This window comes from Salmo salar, chromosome ssa23 (assembly GCF_905237065.1).
Source record: "Salmo salar chromosome ssa23, Ssal_v3.1, whole genome shotgun sequence".
In the NCBI taxonomy this organism is placed as follows: domain Eukaryota; kingdom Metazoa; phylum Chordata; class Actinopteri; order Salmoniformes; family Salmonidae; genus Salmo; species Salmo salar.
In genome coordinates this window covers 29,342,008-29,364,560 of record NC_059464.1, presented here as the reverse complement: position 1 = coordinate 29,364,560, position 22,553 = coordinate 29,342,008, and the positions used below count along the sequence as shown (strand labels likewise).

General features: G+C 42.6%; 2 protein-coding genes and 1 long non-coding RNA gene across 3 annotated transcripts; all 3 read right to left on the bottom strand.

Annotated features, from left to right (window-relative positions):
• Positions 1-1,826: 1,826 nt before the first annotated feature.
• LOC106584254 (uncharacterized) lies at positions 1,827-4,469 on the bottom strand. The gene is made up of 3 exons (XM_014169302.2): positions 2,868-4,469; positions 2,054-2,680; positions 1,827-1,933 (listed from the first exon to the last, which is right to left on the bottom strand). The coding sequence occupies exons 1-3, from the start codon at positions 4,141-4,143 to the stop codon at positions 1,929-1,931; spliced, it is 1,908 nt and encodes a 635-aa protein (XP_014024777.2). The 5' UTR covers positions 4,144-4,469; the 3' UTR covers positions 1,827-1,928.
• Positions 4,470-4,648: 179 nt separating this feature from the next.
• LOC123729871 (uncharacterized) lies at positions 4,649-5,286 on the bottom strand. Its single transcript, XR_006761558.1, has 3 exons — positions 5,136-5,286; positions 4,803-4,993; positions 4,649-4,702 (listed from the first exon to the last, which is right to left on the bottom strand). It is a non-coding gene; the product is annotated as an uncharacterized lncRNA (long non-coding RNA).
• Positions 5,287-5,811: 525 nt separating this feature from the next.
• On the bottom strand, positions 5,812-22,093 carry LOC106584358 (tetratricopeptide repeat protein 39C). The gene is made up of 15 exons (XM_014169576.2): positions 22,006-22,093; positions 21,369-21,530; positions 16,570-16,618; positions 15,374-15,502; positions 14,765-14,879; positions 14,179-14,539; positions 10,848-11,016; positions 9,977-10,070; positions 9,740-9,847; positions 9,535-9,644; positions 9,294-9,417; positions 8,875-8,972; positions 8,635-8,739; positions 8,469-8,507; positions 5,812-8,345 (listed from the first exon to the last, which is right to left on the bottom strand). The coding sequence occupies exons 2-15, from the start codon at positions 21,509-21,511 to the stop codon at positions 8,256-8,258; spliced, it is 1,734 nt and encodes a 577-aa protein (XP_014025051.1). The 5' UTR covers positions 21,512-21,530; positions 22,006-22,093; the 3' UTR covers positions 5,812-8,255.
• Positions 22,094-22,553: the final 460 nt, after the last annotated feature.

Here is a 22,553-nt window from a genome sequence, read left to right as displayed (position 1 = left end):
CAAAGGGAAGCATCAGGGAGTGTTTTTTGTTTTTGTATTGGTGACGTCTGGTCTGGGTTCTGCTGCCGGAGCAATCGAAGATGCCTCAGCCGGCTCATCAGGTTTTCCTGCCTCAGCCGGTACCTCGGTGTCAAGACTCGGTTGGCGGGTCAAGCGTCTGTTGCCGAGTCTGTCGAGGTTACCTCAGCTTGTTCGTCAGGCTTTCATGCCTTAGCTAGCTCGTCAGGTTCTCAAGACTTGGTGGGCTTGGGAGGCTCCCATGCCACTGCTGGCTTGCCAGGCTCCGGCACGTCAGGCAGCTCGTCAGGTTCCTGCGCTTCAGCAGAGGTGACCGGTCCGCTCCTGATCTCAGGGATCGTCCCTTTTGTCGGCATCCTGCGGCTGGAGCAGTGCATCAGGGAGAGGTTACTGTGTCATGTATACTCCCTCTCCGGCCTCTAGGTCACCAGGCTGCTGATTATTATGCACACCTGTCACATGCACCAGCGCTTCATGACACTCACCTGGACTCAATCACCTCCTTGACTACCTTCCCTATACCTGTCACTCCACTTGGTTCTTTCCTCAAGTGTTATTGACTCTGTTCCATGTCAGTGCGTTGTTCGGGTTTATGTTCTGTTTATTTACTAAACACTCACTCCCTGTACTTGCTTCCCGACTGTCAGCGCATTCGTTACAAACTGAAATTAAGCTAACTATTGGAACTTTAGCAACCAGGAAATGGCAGAGCAATTTCTGCATAGTGCATCTTTAAGCAGATGTAAACCAATGCATAATGCCAAAGATTATGAATATACTGACAAGATACATCTCTCCGCCCTAACAATGGGAATCATTGTCCACAAAGCAGCACAGCGGGCTGTCTTGCTCCTGCTTATTCATTCTTTGAATTGGTGGATACATCTAATTATTGTAATCTTCTTTTGAATATTCAATGAGGGTTGTTGGCGTCAACCGCCTGTATTCAATTGAGAGAGACGCTTTGCTACTAGCCTCACATCATGAATATGCGTAGCGATCTCGACAACTCAGATATAGTGTTTTTTTTCTCAAAGTTGCAGGGATGTCACGTGTCCTACTTATATCAGTACACCTGTAAGAACTTAAGCATGACAAAACTTCTATTAGATCAAATAAACCTCACATAGCAAATAAGCCATACATTTTTTTGGTTACCAAATTCAACACTCATTGACCTCCATGCAAAAACTCCTTGCTTGGTGGGCAAAACAACGAAAAAACATCACCTGCTGGAGGGAGACAGGTTTTCCGCCAAGTTGAGTCTCCCTTTTTCTTCCTCTCTGATAATGCTCACCCCCATGCAGCGTTGCAGTCACACTTGCAGCTCATTTTGGGTTTCAGTTACGAGGTGAAAACACCTGCTGGCACTAAAATCCAGAGTCCTATTCCCGAAGGGGAGATGAATAATGGCCTTCACCCAGTGATATTTAATTTCTACTGCTTGTGTTTCATCATAGATTTACTGAACAAAATCAAACTACCCTGCTAAATTATCTAGCTAGGCTTTCATTACCCTTGTTTTAGTAAAACAAATCCAAAGGGGTTGCCAAGGGAACCCTTTTCAGTTGGCGACAATAATTCATAACACTGTAGCTTGGTAAAGGTAGCTAATATTTTAACAGTTATTTTACCAGGAACATTGATGTTTATTTCAAAATGTTTAGACCATCCTCATGAAATTGCATTTATATGAATAGGCCTACAGAAAATATATTTGAATTCTAGTTCTGGTGATTCAATTCTAGTTCTTCTCATTCTACTAGTTCAATGGGTGCAACTGTAGATCGTGACATCACAACTCAAAATATTTCATAAGATAGCTATGTTTATTGCGGAATGTTGAAGGTGTTCAGTATGTTTTCAGGAACAAATTAAATAAGTTGTTCATTCCTGGCGATGTGCTGTCATTAACCTGCAATTTAGACAAGAATGAGCTGAATAAATTAGAGATAAAATGAAAATCTGAACAAAATGTCACACTTATTCCAAGACACATTCTAACAAATGACAGAGAAATAACGTTTTTATATACCAGAATAATTCTGCTCATTTGGATTTTCACCCATTGGCATATTACTGGGCTCTCTGCAGTGATCTGTTGTCCCCTGCCGGTCGCCTGCATGGGCCCTCACATTGAAGGTGGATGACATTGCATTTACAGTTGCACTGTGGGGACCACACCTGTGGACAGAATCATAGGCAAAACCCTGGGGCTGCATGGATGATGGGGTAGGGCAAAGATAAGAGGCAACACCGTGAGTTGGGCTGTTGATCAGTGCATAGTGTGGAAGGATCACATCAGGGGCCGCCTGGCAGCAGGGATGGTCTGAGGATTTGACTGGCATGTAGGCACCACTCATGGGGCAGAGGGTTTGAAACAAGTTGGCACCACACATACGTATGTGATGGGAGCTGAACCGAGGCCCAAAGTCCTGGTGCATTGGCAAGTTGGCCTGGTCAGGGAGGTAGCCTTGCTCTTGCCCACGGCCAATCACAGTCCTAGATCCTCCTGGGCGAGCCACAGCTGTTGGCATCCCGGCCATAAACTCAGGGCGTGCCAGGTGGCAGAGTCTCCAGCTGGTACCACATGCTTCAGGTCTAACATACTGGCACTCTGGCATGGCCGCAGTAGGCGCTGTGTCACATGGCCTTTGTGAATCTACAGGGATGATAATAAGAGGAGATTTGTTAGGGGGGGTTAATGTCACACAATATTAATTTTAACTTAAAGAAAAGAAATAACAACGTGAAGAGTGATGAACTACAATTGATACATTAGGGTCAGTATGATATAAAAAAAGAGCATTCTATATTATCCTTTCACAACTATCTGCTATTCAACTTACCTGCTTCTCTGGACCAGCTGTGAATGAACTGGGGTTGTTGTGGTTGGACATACATCTGTGTCACTCCCATAATGCTTTGGGAGACCAATGGAATCATATATGGTGTTCTTCTGCTCTCCTCATTCACATGGAATGCTAGTGCATTCTGACCAGTGCACTGGTGCATGTGGGCAACTGGGGCCTGGGGCAATGAAGGGGGTCTTGTTTCCTCCTGGGCCAAAAATGGGGGATGAAGCAGAGTGGCTGTTGTTTCCTGTGGAGCTGGTACAGATGGATTTGGTAAACTGGGTGGCACAATAGGAGGGTACATTGATCGGAGGGCCTCTATTTCCTCTGCCTTGGAGGTCTTTGTTTGCTCTGGTTGTGAGATGGATGGGCACATCACACTGGGGACTGTAATGGCTTGTGGCATTGAGATAGATGGTGGGCTAAGCAATGGGAGTGCTCCACTTTCTTGAGCAATGGAAATCGTCGGGAGCCCCAAACAGAGTGTATTAGCCTCCTGTCCAGCTGAAATCGGAGGATACACTAAACTAGAAGCACTTATTTCTTCTGCTGCTGAAACACGTGGTGGCATGAAGGTGGGTGGGCCCATAACATTGAAACCTGTCATCTCATCTGACACCTTGGGTAAAATACCAAAGTTCACCCCATTCATTTGATCCACTATCAATTCATTCATGTAGGGGTTGTAGGCATTTGCATCAGGTAATGCTGTACTTATGTCCATGTGCTTGTAGAAAAAATTGTCTCCAGGTGAAAGTGGATTCCAACCAAGTTTGGTTAAGACAGCCCTATTTCCACCACCAAAAAGCTGAGGGTCCTCAGTCACCACTAAGGGCGTGACCAATTTGGTGGCTGGCTGATCTTTGACCATTTGCGATGGGGCTGTAGGCGGGGTCAAACAGGGTGTGCAGTCAGACTGGGGGTTGCCCGGTGCACCAGTGGCAGCACCACCAGCTGCTGCTCGAGCATTCCTCATTTTCTTACCGACTGATGAGTCTCTCTGAAACACTATGGTCTCCGGGACGTTGTCTGACTGCACCACAATCATGTACTCACAGGGCACAGAAGGTGTCCTGATCAGAACAGCATTGGATATGAGATCGATCTCACTCAGTGGGACCCTCTCGAAGAGAGCCGACTCGGTTCGCCGGGTCCGGTCTGAAGCAGCAGAGTTGATGTCACCGTCAGCCGTCATGCAGTCGGTGCTGGATTTCCTGCGGAAGACGACTACATCATCGGTCTGCTCTGCTGAGATGGGGTGAGGGGACATGTTAGAGATAACTGTCTGCAGAAGGCTCTGAAGGCCATTGTCATTGAGGTATTGGCTTGCTAGGGAGGTTACTTCTGAAGCTTCATTGGAGTCTGATAGACCAGGCAATGTTGAGACGGTGTACAGAATGTCCTGGATGTGAATCCAGGGCTGCTCAGCACCCTGCTCCTCCACTCCTGAAATACTGGGAAGGGTTGGGAAAATCCCGACCGGAGGGTAAACTCCACATGGTTGGACATATGGACCACCAGAAGAGACTGCTGTGGCACTTTCATTCTGAACTGCCAGTGGAGCAATCACAGTTCCAATGCCATGACTTGGTAACTTAGGCACTATAAAATTAAAATAAATATGATTGACTTGTCAGGTGTTAAATTGTAATTTCTTAAAAAGCCTGATTTGTAAGTCACATTTATTAATGTCTTTATTACAGTACTCTTCAGGTAAATGTTTTGGTACCTGGTCATGGCCGTATCATTATGGACTATTATCTAGTTAGGCCTACCTTTAGTTGCATTGAATTCTCTCACGAGGGCTTTGATAGCAAGAGTTGGATTTTCTGTCCACAACATAGCAAGAAAATATGTTACTTCAGTTTTCGAAACAGATTTCATCCTATGTTGAAAAAAACGAATGCTATTCTCCACAAACATGTGTACCTGTCCTGAAGCGCAAGAGCTCAGCAAAGTACAATTGAGCAAACTGTGAGATGTAATCTGGCCGCCTTTTCACTACCGCCCGACTGAGGCCTTCCAAAAGCGTCCTCAAGCCCGGAGGCACGTTGACTTTGGCGGGATAGCTGTAGGACATCTCGGCTTTAATGGAGCATCACCTCATAGAGAGAATTCTCCTGATGGGAAATACTATATCAATTAAATCAATCAAATACATCTGCCTATATTAACGTATATAAAGAACCCGTCAGCTTCAGATACTTTTTTTATGTAGGTTGACTGTGTTTCAACTTTTGTCTGAAAAGTAAATGAACTTACTCTGCGAAGAAACTGTCCACTTTTCAATTCCCGTATTACAAACGCAAAACAATATGATGTCAAATTAACAATGCAATAAAACGGTTAAACGAATTTCGAAATAAGCAGTTCGTCATAATAACGGGCGTGGTCCACATGGGAAAGGCATTATTATGCGTCAGCTTTAGATCACAACGCATGGCATCTGAACTTGCCTCCCGCCTCCTCCATATGGTGCCAACTAATCAAAGAAAGTATTCTTTTCTTCATATGGGCATAAATTAAACCACAAGACCGATGTTATCGGCATTACAATATACTGAACAAAAATATAAACGCAACATGCAACAATTTCAAACATTTTACTGAGTTACAGTTCATATAAGGAAATCAGTCAGTTGAAATAAATTCATTAGGCCCTAATCTATGGATTCCACATGACTGGACAGGCAGGGGTGCAGCCATTGGTGGGTCTGGGAGGGCATAGGCCCACCCACTGGAGAGCCAGGCCCAGGAAATCAGAATTCATTTTTACCCACAAAAAGGCTTTATTACAGACAGAAATACTCCTCAGAAAATTACTCCTCAGAAAATATCTGGGATTTTTTATTTCAGCTCATGAAACCTGGGACCAACACTTTACATCTTGTGTTCATATTTTTGTTCAGTGTAGAAACAGCTCATTTGAAATGCTGGATTAATTGACAATCCTTTATTGAACAGTTTGTAGATCTCTTTAGACACCACACAGGACCACCCTGTTACAATTGAACAATCACCACATCATCCTCTACAACCTCACAACGAAGTGGATAGAGCATATTTCTAAGACAGAAATGTCCCGTTTTTATTTGTTGGTATACATAAAATGACATTTAACTCATATCATTACATGTCATTATAAGATACTTTGCTCTTACAGCTGTGGACTTACTTTATACCATCACACTCAGTAGTCAACACCTTTACATCACACCAAATCTTACATCCCTTTACACAATCACAGGAGAAGATGGGAGGTCACTGACTGACTTCAGTGTAGATTTAAAAAAAAGTGTTCACACCCATCCTTGAACATGAAAAAGAGTCCCACTTTAAATGAAACACAGCATATTGAAGCTTTCACAAGACGTTTACCCTAAGGCCTATCTATATAGATTCTTCAGAAATCATTCATAAGAATATGCCCTTTTTTATGAAGGGTGGAAAAGAGTTATTCTCAATTTAGCACGCACAAGATGTTTATATCACTGTTTATATCACCCTTCACATGATTGGGGAGTCCCATTGGGCGGCGCACAATGGCCGTCATTGTAAATAAGAATTTGTTCTTAACTTACTTGCCTAGCTAAATAAAGGTACATTTAAAATGTTTAAAAATTAATGTAGTATGAATTAAAGCCCATTTATATCACCCTTCATGTAGTATGAATTAAATACCGTTTATATCCCCCTTCATGTAGTATGAATTAAATACCGTTTATATCACCCTTCATGTAGTATGAATTAAATACCGTTTATATCACCCTTCATGTAGTATGAATTAAAGACTGTTTATATCACCCTTCATGTAGTATGAATTAAAGACCGTTTATATCACCCTTCATGTAGTATGAATTTGCTAATGAAAGATTTGTGCTATGTAGTGCTTGTACAAGTAGTTAAGCATTTGTTATTCATTTGAAGTGGGACAAAATTTTTTTTTTTTAAGTTTGTGACAGCTAATCAAACTTCCAGTGTAAAATGAGCACTCTTCTTGCTTGCTTTTTATTGCTTGGAGACCATACCTCAGAGTGATTATAAAAACAGTGATACAATACCCTGCACTTTCAATTTAGTTTGTGACTGTCTTGAATGTTTCACTCATCATCAGTGTGGCCTGATAAAAAAGCCTGATCAAACTAAAATGACAGAATATGAAGCTTTAATGTCCAGTTTGTACAGTAACCTAAAACCTACCATGATTATTACAATGCCTGTAGTTAATAAGGACCTTGTTGGATTTTGTTAAAAACCAGAGTAAATATTAATATAAATGTGTTCTGTTGTCATCCAAAGTATCTCAGGAAAAATTCATAGTACACATCTGTAGAAAAGGATATTTTAGGTCCTTGGGTCACTAATAATACCCCTGCCATTGCATGCATAGTGTGCAGATCAATGCCCACTGCTTGTAAACTAAAATAAATACTCTATAACATTGTCTGGATATTGCATTGTGCAAAAATGTCACAAAACATTTTAGAAGTGCATGTTATTTGTAAGCTAATATGTGAATGTCAGAATGTAAAAGCAATTTCATACTATTCAGAATTCAAGGTACCTGACACTAATATTACAAGTTTTCACTGCATGGTATAGTACACTCTGTATGGCACGCTGCGTAATACAATACTACAAGGTAGCAGGCCACTAAGTTCTTGTCCCATCATTTAGGGGGTTGTTGTCACCATAAAACTTCACTAATACTTTCTCATTGCAGAAAAATGATCTATGTTTGTTGGCATCAAGACAAGCAAAGTAGGGCCATTTAATCTAGGACACATTTCTGAAAAACCAGAGGCGATAATTGTATGGATATTGGTCAATAAGAGGGTACTACAGCAGCGACAACTAATACAATCAAGAACCTTCGTCTTGCCTTGTCACATGAGGCAAACACAAAGACAAACAATCGGCAAATAACCATTTGACCACTTGATTATGGGTTGTAATCGAACATCTCTTGTACATGTCTTCCCAAGAACATGACAAGAACACAAAAGACAGGGTTACTTACTGTTTAACTGTACTGTTACTACATGTGGTCAAGAAAACCTGACAATGAGAATAAGGTGTGCCTCTTCAAGAAGTTACCTGTATCCTATGTACCATTATGTATGGTCCAAAGAATGGAAGGAAGGTTTTCAGGGCTAAAACCCTCCACTAGATTAAGAAGAAAATGGTATTGACTATGAAATTGTTGGTTTATTGTATTTGGATGTGTAAAACATCAATCAAAAAAAGGGTGAAAAAACAATTTTGTCTGATGAGTGTCATACTGTGGTTTTGAATAGTAAAAGCCATGCTTCCCATATCATCAAGTTCACAGCTGGAGACGGAGTCGTTGCCTCATCATTATTCCTCCAGTGGTGGGCGGGGTCATTGGGGTACCACTTCCTTCAGCGAGGCCATGGCTGAGTGGATGCGCACGTGAAGCCTGTTCTCAAAGTCATAGCCTGCATAATCCTCCTGAGAGGCAGAGCACAGAACACATGATGACTTCACAATCAGAATGGACAGTGTTACGTTGTCATTTCAAACCCAAGCGGAAAAACCCTAACCATTTATATACATGTCATCTGATAACTGTACCTTTGCCTGAAGCAGAAATGCTCTCCCTTTTCCCACCGTCTGGATAGAAACACAATGCAAAAAAACATCTCATTAGTCCATCGAGATAAATACTTTAATACAATTTTGGACACAGACACCCACATACACATACACGCACAGATTGTCTGAGTTGAGATATTCTCACCTCTGGCTGGGCAAGCAGGACACATCCAAGCTCATAGCAGGAGTATGGCTGCACATAAGAGTTGGTTTGTCGACCAAACTCATCTCTGGCAGCCAGCTGGAACGACTAGATGGGAGGAGAAAGACCAAAGGAAAATCGAATGACATAATTGAACACAAATACATAGTGAGTTACATAATTGATTGTACTGGCATAAGATAATGTAATCACAGTACAATATTGTGCTCGGGAACAAATTACCTGGATGGCATCTTTATTATTTCCATGACATTTGTGGATGGAACCGAGAAGGAGGTTTTTCAGACCTCTGCACGATGTGTCATCCACACTCTGTAACACTGAAAAGAGAGGAGACAACAGACTCTATTTAATCCGTATTGTGGAAGTTCAGCGCTAAAGCCCAATTGAAATATAAAGGCAGTGTTCCCACGTTGGCCGAGACTGCATTCAGGATGTCAGCGCAATCGGAAATCCCCTTTACATTTCTATCGCTCAATCTGAAAGCGATATTCAGCGATACAGACTGAACAAAGCCCAATGTCTCAAAGACAGAAATGGTCAAATACTTCACAACATTTAGTACAGTGGTTTGCACCCCATTGTGTCAAAGGAAACTCCTTGACTTGGAGATCCCCCTCTGATAAAGCTCCAGCCCTTACACTGATTCATGAGCTGCAGTTTGGAGGAGGAGCAGTTGGGCAGAGCCTTCCACAGGTACAGCACCTCTATGACCCCCAGAATGCACAGCTCTCTGGTGGGAGGCATCTTCCTCAGTCTCTCTGCCTGCAGTAGGGTGGGGGCAGAGAGGCCATGGTAGAGAAAGGGAGAGGGTTCATGGTTATTCGTTTCACAAAGAGTGGATAAAGACATGGTAAACACATCTGGATGAAAATGACCCACCCGCTTGAGGGCAAACTGCTCAATCTGGTTGTTCTTCCTCTTGAACAGTTTCTGGACATCTTTGAAGACATCCTTAGCACCATCTAAGTCCCCTGCAGCTCCCTGACATACTTTACGGGGGGGGGTAGAGTGTGAGATCATGAGAAGATGATGATGACGATGACAATCAATGGTCCACACGTTTCTGGAGCAGTGGCTCTCTCACCTCCAGTCAGGTAGGCATAGTAACACTGTGACCACCGGGACTCATTCTTCAGCCTCTCAAACGACCTAAACGCATCCTCAAAGTTCATCTCGATCATACTGCACCAGCCTGAAGTCAAGACAAATGGGTACAACAGAAGGATTTGGCTCTCAGCAACTGTAAACTGAATGTACATGATGAGTGTCTGCATGTGTGGGTGCTCATTTGAAAGTTGGCATGAATGTCAGGGAAACATACCGATTTCATAGAGACACACGTGCTGGATCTCTCTTTGGTCTGATGCCAGCTCTAGTGCATCATGGAAGGACACCAGAGCACTGTTAATTTGGCACTGGAGATAGATGGGATAGAGAGAGAATCACTTTACACAATTACGAGCTACTAGGGTTCTATAAAATCCGCAACAAGGAGAATGTGGATGGAATCACGGAATCCAGACAATCCAGACATGCATTGAACTTCGTAGGGAATCAACTAAATGTATTGAACGTTGTTTATCATAACACAAACAGCATGCAACTTTCTAAATAGACAAAAATAATTCCCCGTCTGTGTATGTGTGGTGCGCGCCACTTTGTGCAGCCGTTAGCGAGTGTTTTGGTAGATGGAAAGGCTTTCCTGAAATCTACAAAGTACCTGTCAGAATTACCTGTCAGAATTATATCATGATTATCTGTATAAATCCAGTGGGTACTTGTTTTGCAAACTCTACCATCACTCTACCAAACAACAGCCTCTTGCAAGGTGAGTGCTGGAATTAAAGAGGCAACTATCTAAAAATGTAAATAAATTAAAAATACATTTCAAGACCTCAAAAGTAGTCTCCTGATGTGGTTTAAGCATTGTTGTGGACTTAGAATATCAAATGTAGCTGTTTTTCTATTAAAAAAAGTGTGATTTTGAGAGTGAAAACCAGGGGAAAATGGAAACCCGGAAAAACAAAACGGAGAAAAACAAATTTTGGAAAAAACTAAATGTAATTAGGCAAAAAATCGAATGGATTTTATAGAACCCTAAGCTACTAAGAGCTACAACAACATACTGTATTGTACAACGCTAAGCGGCAACAGACTGTTATTTCACAGTCAGATGACCCCATCATGCTCACCTCTAACCTCTGAACCCGTCCTTTAAAGAACATGAAGAGGGAGGAATTGGGGTAGACCACAGCCTTCCTCTGGAGAATGGCCTTGGCCTCCTCCAGGCCTGCCTGAGTGTCAGAACCATCCAGAGCAAAGAAAGGCAGCACTACTGTGTGGTACCACAGGAGGGCCAATCTGGGCAGAGAGAGGAAGCAATCGGGTTTATTTGTGAGACAATTCAAGATGTTTTTATTATATATCGATTACTGTACATTCAAGTTTCCTAGATAGTTAATATGAAAGATTGACTTTCTTGACAAAGAAAAGCTTTGTGAAGATGGCATATAGAACAAAATTGTACCCCACTGCAGTAATTTGGTAAAACACCATCTCACTTTCATAAATAGCAAATGGTAGTTTCTGTCTCAGGGCCTTTTTCCACCACTAGCCATTCTAATAAGCATGCACCTGATTATCGCTATTCTTAGGTATACCTACTTCTCACGTCATGAGTATTCCCCATTCAACTGCCACTGACAGCATGCAATTGTACTCAATGTGTCCTCAATTCTCTATGACTTCAAATATTCCCATTTGACATATTTTACAACAAACACCTGTCCCTGGTTTCATGTATTATACAATGAATAAATACCCTATGATTATAATATGCCATTATGATACTTAGGAGATATTACAGAACAGATGGCCATGTATGAGACAACAGGAACAAGCACTGTGCCACGAGCTGAGAAAGAGATGAGCTGGAACACGTCAGCAGAAGCTGATCATGCAGAATAACACAACACGTCACCACCAATCAAATCAACATCAAGACCTGTGCTCTGCTTTTCTATCAAACTATGACATCATATCTATGTATAGCAGCTCATTCAAGCAGTAAAAAGAACTGACAGTGCCTTGAACATTATGAACTGTTGGGAACTGACTTTTAAACCTGAAAATATGAAATATCATTATTCATGGCACCGATGCAGAGAAGGGAATGTATGATGTTTACATTCTACCAGGATATGTTATTGTCAGACATTAGGGATCCTATGGGAGGAGAAGAGACACAGTCTGGTATGAGTCAACATGACAGCTGTGAGTTGGGGAGGAGTGAGCAATTTGGGGCCGAAGTCAGGTCAGATAAAGTGAGGAAGAACATATATCACTAATCTTCTGGTTAGCAACAGAGGTGTATTGGCTGTTCAGATGTGTCGGAGGAGACTCAGCATAGGAGAAAGGGTTAAATATCAGTGCTTGTGTGAATATGTCTTTTGTCTTATGCAGCTGGGTGATTAAACTTGGTTTAAACTTCACTAATCGTCTGTGAGCTTTACTAGGTTCATTTAAAACCTAACAGAACATAATCCCTTTCCTTCTCTCATTAGTTGAAAGTCCTTCCCTTCAGTTATGAGTACGGGCTCGATTCAATCCGTAGCACTTCAGTTCAGCGTTATAACGCGATTGAAATGTAAAGGTAATTTCCAATTGAGCTGAAGCATAAATGAGAGTACCAGCTGTTCTGGATGACTGTGTGATAACGCTTTCGGTAGCCGATGTGAGCAAGACCTTTAAACAGGTCAACATTCACAAAGCCGCAGGGCCAGACGGATTACCAGGATGTGTACTCAACGCATGGGCGGACCAACTGGCAAGTGTCTTCACTGACATTCTCAACCTCTTCCTGACGAGTCTGTAATACCTACATGTTTCAAGCAAACCACTATAGTCCCTTTGCCCAAGGAAGCGAATGTAATCTGCATAAATGATTACCGCCCCGTAGCAGTCACGTCGGTAGCCATGAAGTGCTTTGAAAGGCTGGTCATGGCTCACATCAACAGTATCATCCTGGATACCCTAGACCCACTCCAATTTGTTTACCGCCCCAACAGATCCACAGATGACGCAATCTCAAATCGCACTCCACACTGCCCTTTCCCACCTGGACAAAAGAAGCTCATCACTAAGCTAAGGACCCTGGGACTAAACACCTCCCTCTGCAACTGGATCCTTGTCTTCCTGACTGGCCGTCCCCAGGTGGTAAGGGTAGGCAACAACATGTCTGCCGTGCTGATACATTTACATTTACATTTTAGTCATTTAGCAGACGCTCTTATCCAGAGCGACTTACAGTAGTGAATACATACATTTCATACATTTTTTCCCCCCATACTGGTCCCCCGTGGGAATCGAACCCACAACCCTGGCGTTGCAAACACCAGGCTCTACCAACTGAGCCACACGGGATAACAACACAGGGGCCCCCCAGGGGTGTGTGCTCAGTCCCCTCCTGTACTCCCTGTTCACCCATGACTGTGTGGCCAAATATGACTCCAACACCATCATTAAGTTTTCTGACGACACTGATTACTGACAACAATGAGACAACCTATAGGGAGGAGGTCAGAAACCTGGCTGTGTGGTGCCAGAACAACAACCTCTCCTTCAATGTGAGCAAGACAAAGGAGCTGATCGTGGACTACAGGAAAAGTTGGGCCGAATAGGCCACCATCAACATCAACAGGGCTGTAGTGGAGCGAGTCGAGAGTTTCAAGTTCCTTGGTGTCCACATCACCAACGAACTATCATGGTCCAAACACACCAAGACAGTCGTGAAGAGGGCACGACAAAACTTTTTCCCCCTCAGGAGACTGAAAAGATGTGGCATGGGTCCCCAGATCCTCAAAAACCTATATAATAGGCGGTGTCAGAGGAAAGCCCAAAAAATTGTCAGAGACTCCATTCACCCAAGTCATAGACGCACGGCAAGCGGTACCGGAGCGCCAAGTCTAGGACCAAAAGGCTCCTTAACAGCTTCTACCCCCAAGCCATAAGACTCCTGAACAATTAATCAACCGGACTATTTACATTGACCCCCCCTCCATGTTTTGTACAATGCTGCTACTCGCTGTTTATTATCTATGCATAGTCACTTCACCCCTACCTACCCCCACCCCTATGTGCAAATTATCTCAACTAACCTGTAGCCCTGCACACTGACTCGGTACCGATACCCCCTGTATATAGCCTCATTATTGTTATGTTACTTTTTATTATTTATTACTTTAGTTTATTAGGTCAATATTTTCTAAACTCTTCTTGAACTGCACTGTTGGTTAAGGGCTTGTAAGTAAGCATTTCACAGTAAGGTCTACACTCGTTGTATTCGGCGCATGTGACAAATAAAGTTTGATTTGATTTGGGAATGTTGCCTTTAAATGTCAATCGCACTACAACGCAGATCTTCAGCGCTACGGATTGAATCAAACCCTAAGTCTATCTCTCTCTCTCTCTCTGTCTTTCCTTGCACTTCAGCCCTCTAAGAAGTGATTTAATACTCCTACTCACGTAGCTAGCGGGGCCTTCATGTCCTTACTCTCACTGGCATACATGAGGGAGGACAGACCCTGGAGACGATCGCCCGGGAAACCCAGCAGGTTGATGATCTTGAGCAGGTGTGGTGGTACCATGGAGATGCAGAGATGGAAGAGGCCGTAGCCGAAGCTGACGGAGCCCTTGAGTCGGTCCAGGGCCTCTGCAGTCACAGCACCCTCCACTGGGGTGTTGTGGTTGGCCTGGTCTGAGGACAGGTCCTCCTCATGGGAGGAACAGCGCCTCACACAGGTCTCCTGCAGCTGACTGATGTCACTGTGGCACTTATTGTACATCTTCCAGGCTTTACGGAGTATCCAGCCTCCTTTTATGTACGCTGTTGAGGAGAAGATACTGTAAGAGTCAGTCCAGTCAAATCCAGTTAACTCTCATGATTCCTATTTTACTTGCAGATGTTTCCCAAAATTAGTAGACTGGAAATAATCATATTACATATAATTGAATAGAAAATGTATGAAAACAATACATACTGCATTGCCATCAAGCCAGCTACAGTACATCAGTAATTGAATGATTGTGGATTCAACAAATGATACATTACATGAGAGCTCCTGTTTGATGAAGGAGAGCACAGCGAGGTAGACCTGGCAGTCGGCCACAATGATCTGTCGCTGCAGGCGGTCCACAACCACGACCCCTGACCTCTGGGACTCCAACTGACAGACAGAAACACACAGCAGTCTGGTCATTCTCTGATCAACACTCAGCTAAACCATCATCCAGTCCAGCTACATAATGAAGAAGCCCCCTGTGTTGATCATAAACAGGTCTCCATTCTATTCCTTCGTTCTATTTCAGAGATTTACTAATTACATTGAGTGTGGGATTGACATGATCTCATAGTTGCCAATATCATTAAGCTCAATATAGAAGATCTTGACTTTGATTGTTGATACTGATACAGCTGGAAACAATGTGATGGTGTATAACCAGCAGAAATCAAGACAGAATTACGCGTGTTACATGACCAATCCCACTGGGCACGTCCCAATGTCTATTCCATAACAGTTCAATGTCATTTCCTTGAAATAACGTGGAAACAGCGTTGATTCAACCAGTGTGTGTCCAGTGGAATGTTGAGATATCCTAAACATAAATGCTCCATGTAAACAAAACCTCTCTGCCTGTCTGTAATCAGTCACCCACTCACACTCTTCTTGATCTTGTTCCTGATTGTCTCTATGACCCCAACGTTGTCACTCTCACACAGCTTCTCCGTGGTCCTCAGGTCGTCACACGCCGTCTGCATCTTCTCCTCCTCAAAGGTCATCATGGCATTCTGCAACATCACACACAACAACAACAACAAACACATTGGAGCTTTTCAGCTAATGCTGGCACAGAGAAAACACTCATGCAAGTAATTAAAGAAATAAGTACCCAATTTCTATTTTGATTTCATTGGGGTGTATTGTGAACAAATGTGCGGTAATCGGATTGAAGGAGGGTTATAACACAGGGGTTACGCAATGGTATCACAAAGCAGGCTCAGGACAAAGAGCTCTTTCTAGGCCAGAGCACACGGAGAAACACAGTGACAACCAGAACCTATTGTGTGTATCTGTGTGTTACGTGTGAGAGCCACACTCTGGCTTGGTCAAGAATCTCTTTGTTCAGTTGCCTTTTATCAAACTGTCAGTCAAAGACATGCAATGTATGCCCTCATCCTTATATAAATATGTGGTTTTAATTTCAGATGAATTGAATGCTTTTTCACTGTGAGGCCCTCCATGCATCAGTGGCCTGTTTTTGTTGTCATTGACCCATCCCCACACACTATCCTTCCAAGCGTTTTTTATTGCATGAGAGGGCAGAGGAGGATGACATTCTCTCTCGCTTCATGGTGCTCCAACTCTGACATGAGGGGCAGTGACGGGGTCTGTTTCGTGACCATGCTGCAGAAAATCTCTGTCTCCCCCCTCCGGGAGACAAACACATCACTGCAGCAGAGAGATAGCGAGAGTATCCACAGCAAAATGCTTTTGATGAGCTGAAGATGCATCCATTATGGTAATGTATAAATGAGGGGAAATGGACAATAGTGGTCACGATGATGTAATCCATTACACAAATTGGGTCACGTCAAGTCCTGACACCTCACCTAACTTACGCAGTGCATTGTATGGTTTATGATGGTGTAACGTTGCACACTAACATTGTTAGGATGAGTGATTACATTTGCCCTGTCTCTCGTAGCTTGCATGCTTGTAGTGATGTCATGAGAGAGAATGTCAGTAGAGGTAGGACGTGAACCACCACCAGGGAAGTAAACTAGAGGTTATGGCAACCAAGGGGTCATGACAAAACACCTGTCCTGCAGTCAAGATGCAGTCTGAGGAAACTCACCAGGAAGCTGACAAAACTGGCCCCAAAGCTCATCAGTGGACTGTGAGTCCTGAAGACAAAGGACAACATAAGAGTTAATTTTTATTTTGTTGTTTATTTTATTTCACCTTTATTTAACCAGGTAGGCTAGTTGAGAACAAGTTCTAATTTACAACTGCGACCTGGCCAAGACAAAGCAAAGCAGTGCAACACAAACAACAACACAGAGTTACACATGGAATAAACAAACATACAGTCAATAATACAATAGAAAAAGTCTATATACAGTGTGTGCAAATGAGGTAGGATAACGGAGGTAAGGCAATAAATAGGCCATAGTGGCGAAATAATTACAATATAGCAATTAAACACTGGAGTGATAAATGTGCAGAAGATGAGTGTACAAGTAGAGATACTCGGGTGCAAAGGAGCAAAATAAATAAAATAGATAACAGTATGGGGATGAGGTAGTTGGATGGGCTATTTACAGATGGGCTATGTACAGGTGCAGTGATCTGTGAGCTGCTCTGACAGCTGGTGCTTAAAGCTAGTGAGGGAGATATGAGTCTCCAGCTTCAGTGATTTTTGCAGTTTGTTCCAGTCATTGGCAGCAGAGAACTGGAAGGAAAGGCGGTCGAAGGAGGAATTGGCTGTCAAGGTTGTGCGCTACTGGTACGAAGTCAGGTGCAGGAGAGCAGTGAGTTGTGATCAGGAGCACTTTATTTGGCAGAGGCATAAAAAACAGACGCAACTGCGTCCAAAAACCTCCAGCCACAGGTAAAAGTAAGCAAGTGTGAAAACACTCACAAATATACAAATGTATGACAAATACATACAACAGGTCAAAATACGATAACCGGGGGAAACCCAGTCTAGCGCATCACACTAAACACGTAACACAATTCCACACAAAGACATGGGGGGGACAGAGGAATAAATACATGCAGTGTGATTAGGGAATGTAAACCAGGTGAGCAGGGAACAAGACAAAACAAATGGAACAATGAAAAGGTGGAGCGGCGATGGCTAGAAAGCCGGTGACGTTGACCGCCGAACGCCGCCCGAACAAGGAGAGGAGCCGACTTCGGCGGAAGTCGTGACATTGGCTTTGGGGTTACCAGTGAAATATACATGCTGGAGTGCGTGCTATGGGTGGATGCTGCTATGGAAGGGAGCGATAGACACAGAAGCTGCATTTAGACAGGCAGCCCAATTCTGAAAATGATCTGATGTGAAAAGATCTGTTGACCAATTAGTGGGGGAAAAAAATCTGAATTTGGCTGCCTGTGTAAACGCAGCCTGAGAGACACTTACTTCTGCCTCATACCGAACATAATTCAAGAAAGCAGAGAAAAGATAACCAGTGACACTTGAGTATCGACTAGGTAAAGGTTATGTTACTAATGATTAGAGGTCGACCGATTATGGTTTTTCAACGCCGATACCGATTATTTGGTGGCCCAAAAGGCCGCTTTTTTTTTTTTTTAATAATGACAGTTACAACAATACTGAATGAACAATTATTTTAACTTAATATAATATATCAATAAAATCTATTTAGCCTCAAATAAATAATGAAACATGTTCAATTTGGTTTAAATAATGCAAAAACAAAGTGTTAGAGAAGAAAGTAAAAGTGCAATATGTGCCATGTAAGAAAGCTAACGTTTAAGTTCCTTGCTCAGAACATGAGAACATATGAAAGCTGGTGGTTCCTTTTAACATGAGTCTTCAATATTCGCAGGTAAGAAGTTTTAGGTTGAAGTTATAGGAATTATAGGACTATTTCTCTCTATACGATTTGTATTTCATATACCTTTGACTATTGGATGTTCTTATAGGCACTTTAGTATTGCCAGTGTAACAGTATAGCTTCCGTCCCTCTCCTCGCTCCTACCTGGGCTCGAACCAGGAACACATCGACAACAGCCACCCTCGAAGCAGCGTTACCCATGCAAGGGGAACAACTACTCCAAGTCTCAGAGCGAGTGACGTTTGAAACGCTATTAGCGCGCACCCCGCTAACTAGCTAGCCATTTCACATCGGTTACACCAGCCTAATCTCGGGAGTTGATAGGCTTGAAGTCATAAACAGCGCAATGCTTAAAGCATTGCGAAGAGCTGCTGGCAAAACGCACAAAGGTGCTGTTTGAATGAATGCTTACGAGCCTGCTGGTGCCTACCACCGTTCAGTCAGACTGCTCTATCAAATATCAAATCATAGACTTAATTATAATATAATAAATACACAGAAATACGAGCCTTAGGTCATTAATATGGTCGAATCCGGAAACTATCATCTCGAAAAAAAAACATTTATTCTTTCAGTGAAATACCGAACCGTTACGTATTTTATCTAACGGGTGGCATCCCTAAGTCTAAATATTCCTGTTACATTGCACAACCTTCAATGTTATGTCATAATTACGTAAAATTCGGACAAATTAGTTCGCAACGAGCCAGGTGGCCCAAACTGTTGCATATACCCTGACTCTGCGTGCAATGAACGCAAGAGAAGTGACACAATTTAACCTGGTTAATATTGCCTGCTAACCTGGATTTCTTTTAGCTAAATATGCAGGTTTAAAAATATATACTTCTGTGTATTGATTTTAAGAAAGGCATTGATGTTTATGGTTAGGTTCAGTCGTGCAACGATAGTGCTTTTTTTCGCAAATGTGCTTTTGTTAAATCATCCCCCGTTTGGCGAAGTTGGCTGTCTTTGTTAGGAAGAAATAGTCTTCACACAGTTCGAAACGAGCCAGGCGGCCCAAACTGCTGCATATACCCTGACTCTGTTTGCAAGAGAAGTGACACATTTTCCCTAGTTAAAAGAAATTCATGTTAGCAGGCAATATTAACTAAATATGCAGGTTTAAAAAGATATAATTGTGTATTGATTTTAAGAAAGACATTGATGTTTATGGTTAGGTACACGTTGGAGCAACGACAGTCCTTTTCGCGAATGCACACCGCATCGATTATATGCAACGCAGGACAGGCTAGATAAACTAGTAATATCATCAACCATGTGTAGTTAACTAGTGATTATGATTGATTGATTGTTTTTTATAAGATAAGTTTAATGCTAGCTAGCAACTTACCTTGGCTTCTTACTGCATTCGCGTAACAGGCAGGCTCCTCATGGAGTGCAATGTAAAGCAGGTGGTTAGAGCGTTGGACTAGTTAACCGTAAGATTGCAAGATTGAATCCCCGAGCTGACAAGGTAAAAACCTGTCGTTCTGCCCCTGAACAAGGCAGTTAACCCACCATTCCTAGGCCGTCATTAAAAATAAGAATGTGTTCTTAACTGACTTGCCTAGTTAAATAAAGGTGTTAAAAAATAAAAAATAAAACAATTAAAACGGCCAAATCGGTGTCCAAAAATACCGATTTCCGATTGTTATGAAAACTTGAAATCGGCCTTAATTAAATCGGCCATTCCGATTAATCGGTCGACCTCTACTAATGATAACTAACTGAAGGTAACAATATCATAATTGATTATCAATAATCATTACTGAAAATGTTATAACAATAACCATGCACATCTTCGCCACTAATAAGAACCAGATCTGTTTCACACATAGTGCTTTACAGAGGGACATTCAGTCCGTTCCTGTGTCTCAGCATCATCAGCGACTCATGGCGGGAGAAAGGCTTGATTAACCAGAAAGCTAAAACTAGCACAGTAAGTGGCAGTTTCTCCCGTTGACACAAACAGAGCTGGATTGCAGTGAGTGCAGTGTACTACCCTTCCATTTCTCTGTCACCATTACCCATTCAACTGTTGTATGGAATGTCAGGGCCAGGCTGGAGTGCAGAGACTACTATTTAATTTCCTGTTTTGGGGTTAGGCTATGAATGGGGATAGTTTCAAGAGACAAGGATAGATTTACATTTAGACCCAAATGTAGATTTTCATTATGTTAAACCAACTCAGTAGCATTCATCTGCAGATTTAAGAGGAAATAGCGGGTTAAGCAAATAATACATAATCATAGCCACAGGTGCAAACATAATTTAAAGGACAATTATGCTTAACCATGGTCATACCCTGTTTGGCACCAGTGAGTTCTGCCAAAGAGAACAATAATGGCCTTTGTGTTGGACTTGGACAGTGTGTTTGGAGAATTACTGATGGCCACTGAGACTATAATGCTGTAATGGTACCAAAGCCTTGTATAGGCCTAGAATATAAATCGCCTGTAAGGCTCTGATGGATACCGTCTCTAAGGAAATATGCTGAGAGCTGATGTTTTATCAATATTTCTGTCCAACCTTCAATTTGCCGGGGGTTACATTTGTAGAAACTACCATGCAAATCCTTAATAATGCCTCAAGGTGATCATGCAGAGCTATCTGTCATGATTGCATAGGTAAAGAAATATGATGCACCTATACCTACGTACTGTAGGATCAGTGATCACCTCAAGTTGGGAGGGTTATTACAAGTACTTGAACAGGGCCTTGAAAACAGGTTGGTACAGTTCATCTGATGTTTGAGCACACAAAGGCACACCCTTTAAATGAATCACCTGTGCAATTCAAATAATTATTTAGCCTAATACAGGGTTTCCCAAACAAGTTTTGTTTTTTTCCCCTAGGACTACTCAGCTGATTCAAATAACCAAAGCTTGATGATGAGTGGTTATTTGAATGAGCGTTGTTGCGCTAGGGCAAAAACCAAAACCAAAAGGGGGGGCGAGTTTGGGAAAGTCTGGCCTAATAGGCCTGCTGTGGGCAATGAGATCTGATGATCAAATGTTACTATAGGCTACATTTTATGAAATTATGAAGAGCAGGAAAAGTATCTCACCTGTATTTTCTGAAAAGCTCGTCGCTCTCCCTGAATCCGTTGTTGAGAAGCATGTTGATACCTTGAAGAGCGAGCTCAGCGTCGTCTATGTGCTCAGCTTTCTCCTCTACCTGCTGCTGCTTGGACTGCTCTGGGCCCGCCATTGTTTATGCCTATCGTCTGCTGAATATAATGAATCAATTCAACACAGGCCAAAATGTGGTTTCAAAATTATTCTTCCCCGTAGACTATCCCACATTGGTTATTGATGATGGGACTGAGCCGACATATCCTTGCAAATGAGGTAAGAGACGCGTCTTTCCGGGCAAAATTCTGAAGCTGTAACACCGGTAAATTACTAATCGGCGCGCATCCAAGGTTCGTCCAAATGCACCAAAGGCTCTATTTACATGCTATTTCTATGATTAAACTAGGTGTACATTCATCCAGACGTTTTGCTGTCTTGTCTGCCGCACGCAATGGTCGTCGTCAGTCGAAAAAATGGTTGTCGTCATAACGTAGGCTATAGCTTTGGGCTAGGTATGTATAGGCTCTGGGAGGTTCCAAAGATAAAACCTGCTGTGGCAAATCAGCATCCTGCCATTGCACCGTCTGCTAGCCCTGCCTGCGACTGCTGCCCATTTCCTCTCATCAGTACCTTTTCCAAATATGTCCTGCTCTGCCTCCAGAGTCCAGTCCTCAGAGAGGATTTGACGACAGCAACAACCTTTCACCTCACAGCCAGCCAATAAGCGCGCACTTGACTGCGAGCTACAGAACAACAGCAGTGCACTGTCACATCAGAGCAGACGCCCACAAACCTCATCGTTGAAAGGAAAAAATGTCATGTTTAGCAAGAAGGCATGCAGCTTGCAAAACTAGGAAAGATATCCTCAGCATAATGTGCAAACGTGCATAACTTCAGTTTATTTCAACTCCCAGGCTTGAGTTTAGAATAAGATATCTAAGAAAAAATAAATATATATACTATTTTCTCCCAGAATAGACTGGTGCTTCTGTGATGTGCAGTGAGGTATGTGACAAGGGTGTATCCCCAACTAGGAGAACAATAAACAGACTGAAAGGGATCCAGTATATTGAAGCATTTCATTATGTTTTATATGATGTGCAAGATGTAGATAAAGACAGAGTGGAGAGAGAGAGAGCGAGGATGTTGTCTGGACTCTGCAGTCCATGGTCACAGTA

Bases quoted from the DNA above. Each gene is read 5' to 3' on its own strand.
- LOC106584358 (XM_014169576.2), bottom strand. From the start codon at position 21,511: ATGGCGGGCCCAGAGCAGTCCAAGCAGCAGCAGGTAGAGGAGAAAGCT. The intron at 15,503-16,569 runs GTGAGTTTCCTC...GTGATGTTGCAG, and splicing joins CCAGTTTTGTCAGCTTCCTG to AATGCCATGATGACCTTTGA. The intron at 14,540-14,764 runs GTAATGTATCAT...TCTCCTCAACAG, and splicing joins CATCAAACAGGAGCTCTCAT to CGTACATAAAAGGAGGCTGG.
- LOC106584254 (XM_014169302.2), bottom strand. From the start codon at position 4,143: ATGTCCCCTCACCCCATCTCAGCAGAGCAGACCGATGATGTAGTCGTC. The intron at 2,681-2,867 runs GTAAGTTGAATA...TCATCCCTGTAG, and splicing joins CAGCTGGTCCAGAGAAGCAG to ATTCACAAAGGCCATGTGAC.